Source organism: Prunus persica, chromosome G1 (assembly GCF_000346465.2).
Source record: "Prunus persica cultivar Lovell chromosome G1, Prunus_persica_NCBIv2, whole genome shotgun sequence".
NCBI classification, from domain to species: domain Eukaryota; kingdom Viridiplantae; phylum Streptophyta; class Magnoliopsida; order Rosales; family Rosaceae; genus Prunus; species Prunus persica.
Genome location: NC_034009.1, coordinates 2340719 through 2356359, shown reverse-complemented (window position 1 = coordinate 2356359; position 15641 = coordinate 2340719). Strand labels below are relative to the sequence as shown.

General features: G+C 36.2%; 2 protein-coding genes across 2 annotated transcripts; both read right to left on the bottom strand.

Moving 5' to 3' along the window:
• Window positions 5528-7532, bottom strand: LOC18791636 (serine/threonine-protein kinase BLUS1). The gene has a single exon (XM_020554990.1). The coding sequence runs from the start codon at window positions 7391-7393 to the stop codon at window positions 5705-5707; it is 1689 nt and encodes a 562-aa protein (XP_020410579.1). The 5' UTR covers window positions 7394-7532; the 3' UTR covers window positions 5528-5704.
• Window positions 9531-13827, bottom strand: LOC18791006 (cellulose synthase-like protein E1). Its single transcript, XM_007225174.2, has 8 exons — window positions 12813-13827; window positions 12570-12659; window positions 12165-12299; window positions 11702-11914; window positions 11445-11544; window positions 10917-11089; window positions 10472-10825; window positions 9531-10162 (listed from the first exon to the last, which is right to left on the bottom strand). The coding sequence occupies exons 1-8, from the start codon at window positions 13461-13463 to the stop codon at window positions 9617-9619; spliced, it is 2262 nt and encodes a 753-aa protein (XP_007225236.1). The 5' UTR covers window positions 13464-13827; the 3' UTR covers window positions 9531-9616.

The following is a 15641-nucleotide window of genomic DNA, read 5'->3' as shown; positions in this document are numbered from 1 at the left end:
CGACTAATAACTTTCTCTACTTACATTACAATAATATGAGAGAGAGAGAGAGAGAGAGAGAGAGAGAGAGAGAGAGAGAGAGAGAGAGAGAATCCATTGATTATTTAATTTATAGTTACCAATTAGCTACGGATTTAGTGACATTTCTCCACAGTTCTCAAACAGAACTTGTATTGTATATCTGTTTCACTAAAACAAACAGAAACTTCAAATGTTTAATTTGCCTTTGAAAAGACGGGCTTATTTCATATGACATCTCCACAAGTAATTTGTTCCTAATTGCAAAGGACCACCATCAACTTGTTATATGTTTGGATATTAATCAAGTTTACGTCTCAAAATTGGCCACGCATTTTGTCCAAGTCAATTACGTCTCATGTTGTTGGAACTTCTCTGCGGCTAAGTCAATGAAGCTTTTGGCACAATCAGCAAAAGAAAACAAGGTGGTGCGTTGTGGCCAAGCCCCAAAAATTATAATTATTTTTTACGAAAATAACACAAATTCGAATATCATTTTAGATAGTTTTTAAGTACATTCTCTAAGCATAGGTAGATTATGTCGGCTGGTTAAGGTAGAGTCGAGCCTCTTGAGTTTGAGTTTAATTTCAATAAAGTAAATTAATTTATGGTGTGTTTATTAATTAGGAATTGGAATTCTTATCAAGAATTGAATTCCACATATGGAGGATTCATGTGTTTACTTCACATCAAAGAATTAAAAAGTAAGAGGGGTCCACACAAAATTAGGAATTGAATTCCTGATTTTGGAGGAATTCAATTCTTTGGTGGGAGATGATATTCTAATTTCCGGGGAACTAACTCATTAGAAATTCATATTTTTTACCTATTATATCCTCACATAATTTTAAAATTTTCAAATTTGTCATCTACTTTAATCTAAAAATGAAGACATTTTAGTAATTAGTACCAATTCTACCCCAATTCCATATGGTTTAGTAAACAACTTTAATAGGAATTTGGAATCTGACTCTCCTAAATCCATATGGTAAACAACTTTAAAAGGAATTTGGAATCTGACTCTCCTCAATCCATATGGTTTAGTAAACAACTTCAATAGGAATTTAGAATCAAATTCTCCTCAATTCAATTCCAGCATTGAATTCCTCCTAATCCAACTACGGATTAGTAAACATGCCATTAAAGTAATTTAAATTATCATTTGTATTTAAAAAAGAGTATATTTTTCAAAACAATATTTTCCTTGAAGAACCCGAAATATAATATTAAGAAGCATATGCAGTTGTGAGGGATTTGTAAGTCAAGTGGTTATGAGCATTTACCCCTACACCAGAGATCCTAGGTTCAATTCCTCCCTCCCTCAATATTGCTTGTTTAAAAAAAAGAAGTACATGCAGTTACACTAATAAACCATACTTTTCTTTTTTTTTTAAAAAAATATCATAAATTCAAATCTCCTTTCACATTAAAAAAATATTTACTTTCTTCTGAAAACTCTAATATATATTTTTAGGCACTCTGTAGAGACTTCACGCAGCCAGGAGAAGAATATTCTATTGGAGGGGTTGGACCAAATAAAGGTCATTTGTTAGACCAAGTAAAAACACATTTTTTTGACCGAGTTTGAAGTCTCTAGTCTCCCACCACTAACGTGTCCATCAAATAATTTATAAAACATAACTAATTAAATAAAGCCTAGATCTATCTCTCCACACTTGAGAGGAATTTGATAGGGACTTGGGCATTTGGTATGCATGTCAGCAGGCTACGCATACATGCACCACAAAAACAAAGAGGAAAAGAAAGACAAAAATGTTGACCTAGTCAGTAATATCCAATACCATCAATTGAATTTGGGATGGAAATGAAAGGATTAGTTTGAAATGTTTGCCATGAAAAAACAAAACGAGGAATTTCAGTTCAAGAGGGCACCTCAGACATTTTAGAATTCAAACAAAATTTCTTCAAAATCCCAGAAACTGTTTTTAAAATAAAATAAAAATAATAATGCTGATTAAGCTTCATCTCATGGCCATGATTAATCCATTCAATCTCAACGGTTAAAAAAAACATCCAATGGCAAAATATTTAATATCAATTGTTGTAGGTGTTTTTAGCACAACCAACAATGAAGCTTCAGCGGGGCCGAAACCTAAGTTATGGTATGGGATCACCTACACACAAAGAGGAAAAGATCACTATAAAAGGCATCGGTGTGATATCGGTCAAACTCTCTCCGATGTTTAAGTTAGTGAACGTTTATGAGTGATCTATGAATAAGACCGTCGAGGATCCATGTTATCCCAGCTGGAGGTGTCTGACGTGCCCTTCGAATACGTGCAGGACATGACGACAAACAGTAGTGGATTGTGAGAAGGTGTTAGGGCGCACGTGGTGGCTTGCTATTAAGACATGCGTGGGGGTATGCACGTGGCGGAGGTCGTCTTGGACGGGTAGGATATTTTAGGCTTGGTAGACATACTAAATTGGGTAGGTCCTTTTTGGTATGGTAGATATAGTAAATCGGGTAATCGGGTAGGACATTTTGGTATGGTCGATATAGTAAATTGGGTAGGTCCTTTTTGACATGGTAGATATAGTAAATCGGGTAGGACATTTTGGTATGACGTAATAAATCGGGTCGGCTATGATATATTTCAACAAGAGTTCCCCAACTCTCTATTGAAATATTCAAGGGTCATGCTTTGGGTGGGGAGTTGCATCAACCTTTGTACTAAGCTAATTCATCTATGATTCCGTTATATCATGTTCGTGTCTGGAATGGTAGGAGTACCCCAAATCCCCATCCCACGTGGGGAACTATTTCTTTCTTTTCTTTTCTTTTTTTAAATGGTATATCATATGATATTTTCACCTATCGTTGTAATATTGTTAAAATGACAGCCATCCTCATGTGCACTTTGACACATCACATGTCCCACCTATCCGAAAATATTATCCGATATGAATAGTATTGACACGTAGGAACTCAAAAATCTTATCTGAAAATATTATCCAAATTAATTATTAAATAAAAAAAGTTGTGAAAAAAAAAAAGAATAGTATTTGCCATGGCAAATGGCAACTGCTGGAAACACACTTTGCTAGGGGGGGCTCGGGCATCCACTATTCACGTGAATAGTAGCTGCCCTAGGGCTCCCCTTGCCATGGCAAAGGGCAAACTGCTGGAAATGCTCTAAGAGATACGCAAGCCCATTTGAATTTTTTGAAGGAGAATGCTAGCAACTTTTATTCTAATTTTTTCTTTTGAATTTTTTTTCATTTTTTTAGGGTAAATTATTCAAATGATCTTTAAATTTGTACTCGATTTACATTTTGCTCTTTAAATTAAATTATTCGTTCAAATGGTCCACTAATTTTTTATTAATCAGCGCTTTGGTCCTAGCGTTATATTTTTTGTTAAATTTAGTCATGTGAGCAGCACATGCTACATTTATGGGGGCAAATAAGACTTTTGACCCATTTATCACCTCTTTATCACTACTGTATCACCTATGTATCACCACTTTATCGCTTATATATCACCACTTTATCACCTATATTTCACCACTTTATCACCTAGTGCGGTTATGGACGATTTTACCCTTATTTTTGACAGCAACATTAACATAATGTAAAAGTAGGATCAATGGAGCGATTAATATAGAGATGGACCATTTGACCGAATAATTTAATTGAAGGACCGAAATGTAAATCGGGTATAAGTTTGAGGACAATTTGAGTAATTTACCCCTTCTTTTTATGACATGTGTCATTTTCTCTACACTTAAACAATGACATTAATGCATTAGACAATATATCTTTTGTTCCCAAATTTATCCTTACTATATATATTAACTTTATATTTCCTTCAATTTACAACTTAACTTAAGCAATTAAATTTAAAAAATAAACACTAAAAGTTCAATTAAATAAATATTTGAAAATAAAAACGAAGTATACTTCCCTAAAAAAAACTTTTTTTAGTTCCAAAAATAAGTTTTACAATAAAACCTTTTAAAAAATGCAGATAAATATTTTTTAAAATTAATGAACATTCTAATTGATTAAAAAAGTTAAAAGATAAAACAGAAACATAAAAAATTAAAAAAAAAAAAAAAAAAACCCAAACCCATTACAGCATCTCTCTCTCTCTCTCTCTCTCTCTCTCTCTCTCTGTGACCCAAAACTCAGTCCCCTCCCTTAGCCAAAACAACGGCCCCTATCCCTACCCAATCACCATTCCTCTCCAATCCAAAACCCCACCGTGCACTGTACTTCTCACTCTCTCTCCTTCGTTTCCACCATACCCCAAAACCCATTCTCCCTTCCCTCACCAAAAAAAGAGTAAATATAAATTTTTTTATCCCAAAAAAAAAAAAAACTGACGTCAATTTTGTGGAAGATGTTAAAATTCTCCTTCCATACCAAATAATAAACAAGGAGAAACCATCTTCAATCAAGGAACAAAAAGAAAATACAAAAAATCTTAAAGGAACAGGAGAATGCAACCACAAGAAATGTATTTTACTTCCAGAATTTATTTGATAAGAAACAGCAATTTTGTTAGAAGAAATTTACAGAGCAAGATTGACCAGAAGTCCATCAGCTAGAAAACAACCACCCCTCAACCCCAACTATCCCCGATAATACTCAGTTCAAAATAGCAAAAACAATATAACTCTATCCCAGGGAAAGCTCTACCTCCTCCCTAAAATTTTCTACCTAGCTTCCAAAATGGTATCTGCCTCTGAAATAAACTATCATTCCACTCTAACAGGTCCCCAATCTGCTCTACTTGCCTTGTTAACAAAATGACATGCCATCCCACCAGTACCTATGGAAAACTCAAGAGATCACACAGAGGGAGAGGGATGGGGGAGAGAGAGCCCAACAACAACTGTATGAACATGTATTACAACTCATATACTCATTTGCTTGAAACACATACAACATCAGAATCTTCCTTGTTTAATGAAATTTTTCAACATCAGAATCTTTTCTATGAGAAAGTAAATGCCTAAGCAAAGAATGAGGCCTTTGATTACCTACACAGTAGGTAGATGACTAAGCACACTTCAAAGTTCAAACATTGTTCGAGCCTCGATTCTTAAGGAGAAATCTCGAAAATACCAATACTTGTATAATTAAGACACTACGTCGCTATCAAAATATCTTACTAGTAATAACTCTTCTTCTTCCCTAAACAGACTTTTAAAGCTCCCACAAAACATACAATTTAACATTTATAAATAATTTCTTAGTATTCCTGTCCTGACCCACACTAATATTATTTTATAAGAAAACAAACAGGGTCTTTGACTTTCATTGGATCATGAATATTTTGGCCCTCCGACGATAAAACAGGGTCTTTGTGCCAATGACTGCTACAAAGCCACATTCCTAGGTAACTTCTTAGCATTCGCACTCCCTAATATCCCTTTATAAGAAAACAAACGGACTCTGACAAATGTTGTAAATGTTTTGTATCAGTATTCAGTATCAATAGTGAAAACAATGAGACCGATACAAGATGTTGGCAATTTGCATGAATGACCTCAATAGATGAAATTGTGTCCATCGAAAGTACAACAAAGGAATCTGTATTCTTCTGTATGAGAACAACTAGACACAAAAGCATGCCAAGAATTCACCATTAAGCAAAACTCTCTTGCAATTTGCAAATATGCATGCATGTCCTGCCTCAAAATTCAACTAACATATCTCAATCAATACCAGCCCCAGTGCTGCTATGTGCACCAGAAACCTGAATCCTTAGAGACTCCAATTCCATCTCCAACTGGAAATTCCTCTCCCTCTCGTTCTCCAACTCCACCCTCAGCCTCTCAATCACTTGCCCCATCTCCTCCTCTCTGATCACCTGCCTAGCATCCACCTCTCTCACCATGCCAAACAATGTCAGAATTTTCTGCCTCTGCTCATCCAAGCTCCCTACGAAATCCGCCAGCTTACCCAACATTATTTCCATATCCATACTACCACCCACATTTCCACTCAGGGCACCCACCAGGGCTTCCACATCAACACCACCACCACCCAACAATCCCCCTGTCTCGCCCACATTCTCACTATGCTCACCCACCGCCATTGCTTCCCTCTCAGCTCCTATCACACCCACATTCTCACTCTTGGCCTCCTCCCCAACCCGACCCGGTGAACTCGGATTCGACTCACTCCACTCACCTCCCCTGTCCTGGATGATGGTTTCTCCACCAAACCGAACCATTTTCACAGCAGAATCGCCTTCAGGCTCAACTGGGAACACAGGGTCGAGAACAAACTCATCCTCATTGAAATTCCACCCACTAATCCTTCTGTGCTTAGCCCTCTGCCTCGCTGAGCTACCTTCATCATCTTCCTCTTCATCCTCACCATGCTCAGCATTAATACCCTTCTCCTTCATCAGCCCACCCAAACCCCGGGTTTTCTTGCACCTTTCCTCAACGCTGGGCAAACCCAGAAGCACATTCTTCACCAGAAAATCCAAGCCCTTGCAATTCTTGAAAAACGAGTGCCTCAGCAACCTCTCCGCAGTGGGCCTCTTGTTCGGGTCCTGATCAAGACAACAACCCACCAAGTCCTTAAAGGCCTTAGAGAACTTCTTGCTCTTGTAATTCTTGTCCTGATAATTTTCATAATCCGAAAAGCAGAACCTCTTCATGATCTTCAAAAGCAGAGATTTTGAAGGAGGCAAGTTAGACAGAGGAGGCCCCCCATGAGCCAATTCCAGAGCTGTGATACCAAAAGACCATACATCCGCCTTGCATCCGTAGCCGTTGTGCGAGTGTATCACCTCAGGCGCTATCCAATACGGCGTCCCAGCAACGTCGTTTAACCGAATCGAAGACTCTCCACTCAAATTGGCCTCAGAAACAGATGCAGAAACCCCAAAGTCTGCAACTTTAACCCACCCATTGAAGTCAATCAAGATATTACCAGCCTTGATGTCTCTGTGAAGGTGCCCTTGGTCATGAAGGTACGACATGGCGTTCAGTGTCTCCTTGAGGACGACGGCAATGCAGGGCTCAGGTAGGCCGTCGGGGAAAGCAGAGGAGATTATGGATTGGAGAGACCCGGCGGACATGAACGGCATGACGACCCAAAGATGACGGTCCACAGTGAAAGAACAATAGGCGCTGAGGATATTGGGGTGTGAAAGAAGAGAGAGCGTCTTGGTTTCACTTAGAATGTTGTCGAAATCGGCCCGGGATTGATCGAGATCGATAGACTTGATTGCCACGATTGTGTTGTTCATCGGCAAACATATGGCTTTGTAAACAACAGCGCTGACGCCGAAGCCAATTTCATCGAGGATTTGGTACGCAGTTGAGTCCAATGGGAATTGGACTTTCTTGGGTTCAGGGTTTTCTTGGTGAGAAGAAGAAGTCGACATTGGAGAAGTAAAAAAAAGCAGAGATCTTGATGAACTGAATTGGGTTTTTCTGAATTCTGGGAAGTGGGTTTTGTTGGAGGAGATTGATGGGTTATGAAGAGAAAAAGAAAAATAGGGGTTTAAGCAGAAATCTTGTGGAAGGTTGATGAAGCGGTGAGTGTGGCTTTTGGCCTTTTAAATTTCCAATATCGATAACGATATGAGCTCCATACCGTACCATACCGTACCGTGCCTACCCTAATACAGTTATGTTTGATACTTGGAAGAATCTTTGATCTTTTGTGAGGGTTTCTTTGTAATTGGAATTAGTTAGGTTGGTTAAGACAATACAGTTATATGCCATGTCAGCATTTTCTTGGGAAGGAAGTCTTTTAACAATTTTTAATCCTATTATTTATGTTTTGTGATACAATTAATCGAGTGTTACACACTGAGGTGTCCACCAAAAGTTTGATGTTTTCATAATTAGTAATACTTTTGTCATAATTATAAAAATAAAATAAAAAAACAAATTATACATTTGTTAGAATTGATGAATCTTTGATGAGGCGGTGAGTGTGGCTTTGGGACGATGCCGTTTCATTTGGTATGGGTAGATATTCGGTACCGTACCATACCGTATCAATAGAATATGATATGGTAGCGGTATCAAGATTTTGGTACCGGTCAATACCATACCGTACCGAATAGTACTGAAATATAATTTTTTATTTTTTCATTCTCTTGTTGTGTTTGTATTTTTTTAAGCCATAATGCATAATTTTAACTATTTTGGTTTGTAAGCCATAAGGCATGAGTTTTAACCATTTGGATTTGATGAATCTATTGATGGATAAATATTGATTTGGTTTATTTGGATATTGAATATGTTGATTAGGATTTGGATATTGAATATGTTGAAACTTTGAATTTGTAACTTAGGCATCACTTATTTTGGTGAATGAATATGTTGAATATTGAATTGATTTATTTTTTAGTTGTGTCATTTTGATACCGAAATGGTACCGATACTATACCGATATTTATTTAGAACGGTACGGTATGGTACGAATTTTGGCAAACGATAATCCCATACCGTATCATATTGATTTAAATTTCCAATATCGATAACGATATGAGCTCCATACCGTACCATACCGTACCGTGCCTACCCTAATACAGTTATGTTTGATACTTGGAAGAATCTTTGATCTTTTGTGAGGGTTTCTTTGTAATTGGAATTAGTTAGGTTGGTTTAGATAATACAGTTATTTGCCATGTCAGCATTTTCTTGAGAAGGAAGTCTTTTAACAATTTTTAATCCTATTATTTGTGATAGAATTAATCGAGTGTTAGACAGGGGTCCACCAAAAGTTTGATGTTATCATAATTAGTAATACTTTTGTCATAATATTTTTATTAAACAAATCATACATTACCTGTAAGTTCTATTTTTACATTACCATAATTTGGACTTTTTATTATTATTTTTATTTATAACTTAGGGATTTCCAAATTTGAGTTTTCCTTAAAATTAAAACAAGGAAAAATATGAAACGAAAAAAATTATTAAACTAAGAGGTAGTTAGTCTCAACTTGAACTCAATGGTTGAAGCTTTTTCTCTTCTCTTGCCAAAAGAGTGATTTTGAAATATTATTATGGGCATGGTCATGGAAAGGCATCCTATATTGTTAATGTAATATTGTTGTCCAGGCAAAACATATTGGGCTTAAATTATGTTGAGTTTCTTTCGTATTGGTGGGCTAGGTTCAACCCAAACTTATTGGGCTTAGCTCTGGTCATTATCAAACACAATTATTTGGTGAAATTTCCTCTATATTATGGCTTCACTCTATAGAACGCCAAATTTAAAGGCAAAAGCAGTAGAATTTTTTAATGAATAAAAGAAAAGGGTATTGACTTGCAAACTAGTGGTAGCAGGATCGAACTTCTATGACATTATAGTAGTGTGTGTGAGAAACCCACCATTTCCTCTAGTTTAGACTATCGCTTATACTCGAAAAAAAAAAAAAAAATAACATTGACTTGCAAAGTAATGGTTTTGTGTTTGAACCATCTTGACACCTTAGTAGCGTGTGTACGAGAAACCTCATTCTCTTTATAATTTAGACTATCACTTGTATTAAAGAATAATAATAAGAACAATAAAAACATACAAACCATATTATTAACTCAAAAAAATGGAAATATCGTGGACGCTGGCCATGTCCCTATTGGCCTTGCTACATGAAAATAATATAACCCAAAAAATAGAAAATCAAGGAAACTATGGCAGAGAGTAATGTGACTGATGGTGGAATGCGACCCCCGTCTTTCCTTATCAGCATCCCTTCAACGATAGGGTAGTTCATCAAAATGACATAAAAGGGTATGAAAACTTGTATGCAAAATTTGTCCAACTCCCCCAACAAGATGACTCTATAAATCCCAACTGCAAAGGAAGCCATGTTCAAGATCACCAGAGCAGCCATTGGAGCAAGAAATAATATTGATGTTTGGAAATCAAATACCCCCATATTGTAACGCTTGAGTTGGTCAACATCGTCAACTTTGTTGGTTAGGTAGAAACTGGCTTCTCTCATACCAATTTTCTTCATGAAGCCATCCACACTGCCATATAAGTCAGATATAACTGACTTCATCATCCATACCCTTTGCTCATTTATCCAATGTCGAAACGTAAATCCCGTTGAAAGAACCTCGTATAAATGTTTTGAAATCAACGATAGGAATACGAATGAAAATACAATGAAGTATGAATTTGAGACCTGCAAATCCAAGAACAAGACCAGTATGTATTAGGATATTGCATGACACTAAATCAAATTGAAGATTTTATGACGAGAATTATTTTTTTTATGAGGGCAGTAGAATAGAATGGATGACTATAAGATAAATATTTATATTGTGAGATTGTCAGACTGTGTCAGTCTTTGTTGTTAGATAGCGTAACAAAAGATAAATTTTTTTTATTATGCGCAAGAATTTTCTTAAAAGATAAGTACTCTTTATCTTGAATCATTTGCGCAAAAGATATTCGATAGGAAGAAATATATGCTAAAAAAATCTTTAATTACCTCTGGGTACAAAGGAATGCCATTGAGGAGGCAGAGCTGAGGTATGGTGGCAAGGCACCACAATGGCAAGAAATGGACAATGGGGATAAGAGCCATTTCTGCATAACACATACTGTGAAGGAAAGTGGACGTTTTGAAAGGGCCATATATAAGAGGACAAAACTTGGAGAAAAGAACATCAACCATCCCAGAGGTCCATCTAGTTACGTGGACAAAAAAGTCATCCAAATTGGTGATACCTCTGCCCAAGAACTGTGGCCTTGGTGGATTACAATACACTGAAATCCAACCTTTGCAATGCAAACGAAACCCTGTGACGTAATCTTCCGCCACAGACCCATACATGAACCCAACCTGCCATAAATGAAAGAAAGACCACAATAATTATTAATATTATTAAGTTGAATGATTCAATGGGTATAGTTTTAAAAGTATCTGCACTTGCCTCTTCCCCCCATTCGGTGCCATTTTCGAAGGCACAAGAGGCTAGAAGTTGGGCTTCATTTAGCAATGCATTCTTTCTGTGGATGAGCATATCAGGCTTGTTGTTTTGGTGGAGGGATTTGATGAACTCATTGGATGGACCAAAAGATTGTCTAAGTTTCATGGGATCCCCATCTGGAAATTCAATAGTGAAACTAGTAAGAAGCTTGTGATCAATTATAACATACAAATACATGCTTATATAATGTCTAAGAATATATACTATTAATGGATAAGGGGTTGATAGCACCCGATGTCCTAGGATAAACTTGTCAGGATAATAACAATTTAATTTTCTTTTTCAAACCATAGCTTTTTCCTTGAAGCAAAGATTAATACAATCAAACTGAAATGATTGACAAAAACTGGGTGATTGACTGTTTGGTATTTATTAAGTGTGACCTGCAGTTGTACAACAAAGACAATGACACAGATATGCACTCTCAATTACCAAGTCGATCCAAGTAAAACTATGTATACAAAAACACACCTTCATGTTTGGAGCTTGAACATAAGGACAACCTCTTGATGTAATAGCCAGTACCAGCCACACCTGGCCCTCCAACCCCATCAACACCTTGCCATAGCAGCTTTGAAAGTAGTCAAGACCAACAAGTCATAAAATTGTCAGATATATTATTGCACATAAAATATATATATGATTTTCATTAATTATATTTAGGGGCCAATTTATAATTAAATATATTCATGTATAACTAAAGTGAAGTTTTGTCCTTGAATCCATACCCAAAATATCGACCTCATCTGACTGTCATAGATATCATTATTACTGATGTTGTGAAATTTTTGAGGGAATTGAACAAATGCTAGAGAGGGTGATATCTTTGGGTCAAGATGGAAACACATTGCTTGCCGAGCGGAACTTGGATCATGGCAATGCATGTCACAATCTAGCCCTAATATGTACGGAGAATTGCTTATCACACCAGAGACCCGTAGCTGAAAAACAATAAGTGCACAATATATTAATTTACACGTAAATAAATAAATACATAGATATGTAGAAAAATTGTTCACTTGTCACATAGTCGGGCTTGTATAAATTATGTCACACTGTCACTTTGGGTCGATGATCATACTAGATATCACTTTGGGTCGATGCTCATACTAGATATTTGATAAAAGAATATTACTGTAGATGCATAAATAGAGGAAGATTAACGAAAGATTGAAAGAGAGAAATGCATACTAGAACATTGAGCGCTCCAGCCTTAAAATTGTGAAAATGAGAAGGCCTTTTCTCACGAGAAACGTATACTAGGAGAGGAATATTTTTGGTTTCATTTTCTTGAATTGCATCATCGCTGGATGTTTCTTGTATAACCTGCCAAATTTCCAGATATGGGTTATGATCATGAATTCATGTTAGCGGTGGGGACATGTTTTTGTTTTTGTTTTTTGTGTGGGCATGGAATGCTTTCTATCTAGCTAACTGCGTTTATACATATCCATTAGTAAAGGACAAAATAGGAAAATGCACACTTGTCGGTTAGCAAACCAAAGAAGAACTTGGAAACATGGCATTTTGTGATGATGAGATCACAAACCAAGGCTTACTCTCAAAACCAAAACAATACCAAATGTCAATATATACCTCAATCACTGCAGGGTGATCTCGACTCGGTCCGCTCCTTGTGTCTCCAACCGTTGCTTTTACTTTTTTCTTGAACGCCTCATATTTCTCCTGCACCCAAATCTCCCCCATCAACTCTGGTAGCCAGAAACACCATTAATATAATACATAATATATTGTCACATATGAGTACTGTTTTCTTGTGTCCTATCACTAATAAATCGGTGATATACAGTTAATTCGAAAATTTCAACTCTCATTCACCTTAATATCTTCTCTGTCTTGAATGAACTCGCTGCCGCCAAAATCAGCATCTTCCTCTTCTGCAGAGAAATAAGCCTCAGGAGCCCTGCACTTGATCCCATACCTCCTACAAAATGGAAGCCACCACTTTGCAAACCTCCAAGCCTCTCTCATACCCTTCAAAGTGACAGCAGCACCACCATCATCGGACAGATACACATGAAGTTTCTCTGGCGGATAGTTCATTGCCATGGCAGATAACACAGTGTTCATCACCCCCACAGTCGGTTCCTTCTCCGGATCCGCAGTGCAGATGAACACATCAACAGCCGGGAGCTTATCATCGGCAGGCAGCCTCTCCGGGAACGCGGTTCGCGAAACGCGACGCCACCGAGAAGACTGGCCGAGGAGCCACTCGAAGGATAGGAGGATTTCTGAGACAAACACAAGAAGCCATGCTACGGTGGTTGCTTTGGTTTTGGTAGGGTCTTGGAAGAAGAAGAAAGAAGCTCTGTAGTAAAGCAAGAAGACTAAAGCTATAGAGTGGAAGAATATATGTGTCCGGTTGATGACGATTGAAAGTTTGTGGACATGGCAGATATGAAGGGGTAGCTTAGAAGAACTCTCCATATCTTCTTCTATTGGGACAAGTTTTGTGCTTGGTACGTGCATTCTCTCAAGTCTCAACACACACAAAGTATCACCTACCTACACCCTCCACCTCCTTTTAAAGGACCATAACACTGTTTAATTAAATAATTAAAAATAAAAATGTAGAGGAATTGAGCGGTGGAATGCAAAGCAAAGTCCGCAACAACAACTATAAATAGAAAAAACCCCACTTAACAGCTGAACTTTATTAAAGGAGATCTGACGGCCATGAGAGACTCCTAGCAAGTCATCCACTAGCCGAAAGAAGCGTTATAATTTAACCAATCAAGAATCAAGGATTGAGTCCAAAAGAAAAGTGAGCAATAAGCTATAGAGTTAAGTAGTTTTTACGAGGAGTACGAGTGTTTTAGAGTTTGTGTTTAAAAGTGAAAAAAAGTGCTTGTAAGAGTTGGTTTTTTCTTTAAAAATTATTTTATTGTAATATTTTGTGAGTTTAATACAAGTAAATTGTTTACCTGTTTTATCTCTAACAAATCTATATTAGAGTTGTATACTCTAATTTTTTCAATAATATATGCCTGAATTATATGTATTCAAAAGAGAAGTTATGGTTCTGTGGTTACAAGGGTCCAAAAATTTAATGGGTCTGTCCAAGTCAATTACGTCTCATGTTATTGAAACTTCTCTGCGGCTAAGTCAAAGAAGATTTTGGCACAATCAGCAAAACAATGTATTCTTGTTGTTTTTCATTGACAAAAACGGGACTTCGTGGGCCAATGGCAATCAATCTTGAGGCGCAAGAATAAAAAATAAACAACAAGGTGGTGTGTGGCGGCCAAGCCCCAAACATTATAATTATTTTCAAATGGCAATCAATCTTGAGGCGCAAGAAAAAAAAAAAATCAGTCCTAGAAAGAAAACAACAAGGTGGTGCGTGGCGGCCAAGCCCCAAACATAATAATTATTTTCTTAGAAAATAACACAAATTTGAATTTTATTTTAGATAGTTTTAAGTACATTCTCTAAGCAAAAGTGAGTTATATCAGCCAGTTAAGATAGTGAGTCAAGTCTCTTGAGTTGAAATTAATTTTAATAAAATAAATGAATTTAAAGTAATTTAGATTATCACTTATATATATATATATTTTTTTTAAGTACATTTTTCAAAATAATATTTTCTTTGAACAACCCGGCATATAATATTAAGAAGCATATACAATTGTGAGGGATTTGTAACTCAAGTGGTTATGAGTTTTTACCCCTGCACTAGTAATCTTAAGTTCGATTTCCCCCTCCCTCAGTATGCTTGTATGAAAAAAGAAGTATGTGCAATTGCACCAATAAACTATACTTTTCTTAAAATAAATATCACAAATTCGAATCTCCTTTCACATTAAAAAAATATGAGATATTTAGTCATATACCCATTCTTAGCACTAATAATATAAATAAACCCTATACCATTTAATTTTTATAAACAAACTCAAAAAATGATAGTTGGTTATATTGAATTTAATTTTGATTATTAAATTACTTTGATGCCCTATTGAGTATTTTGTGTATTTTTATAAGGTTTTAGGGTTGTGCTTGTTTTAAGAAGTTAAATGCATATTTGTTAAGTTGTAAATGGACTTTAAATATGTTTCTAAAGTCTATTTAATATAATTTTTTTTTTTTTATAACTTGAGTCCTTATATTGAATATAATAGTGAATCTCCCAAAAAAATATTTACTTTCTTTTGAAAACTCTAATGTATATTTTTAGGCACTTAGAGATTTCATGCAGCCAGGAGAAGAATATTCCTTTGCAGAGGTTGGACCAAATAAATCTCATTTGCTCAAGTAAAAACACATTTTTTGGACCAAGTTTGAAGTCTCTAGTCTCCCACCAATAACGTGTCCGTCAAATAATTTATAAAACATAACTAATCAAATAACGCCTAGATCTCTCTCTCCACACTTAAAGAGGAATTTGATAGGACTTGGGCATTTGGTATGCATGTTAGCAGCTACGCATACATGCACCACAAAAAAAGGAGAAAAAGAAAGACAAAAATGTTGACCAAGTCAGTAATATCCCTTACCATCAATTGAATGTGGGATGGGAATGAAAGGATTAGTTTGAAACGTTTGCCATGAAAAAACAAAACCAGAATTTCAGTTCAAGAGGGCACCCTCGGACACTTTAGTATTCAAACAAAATTTCTTCAAAATCCTACTAGTACTATTATAAAAAAA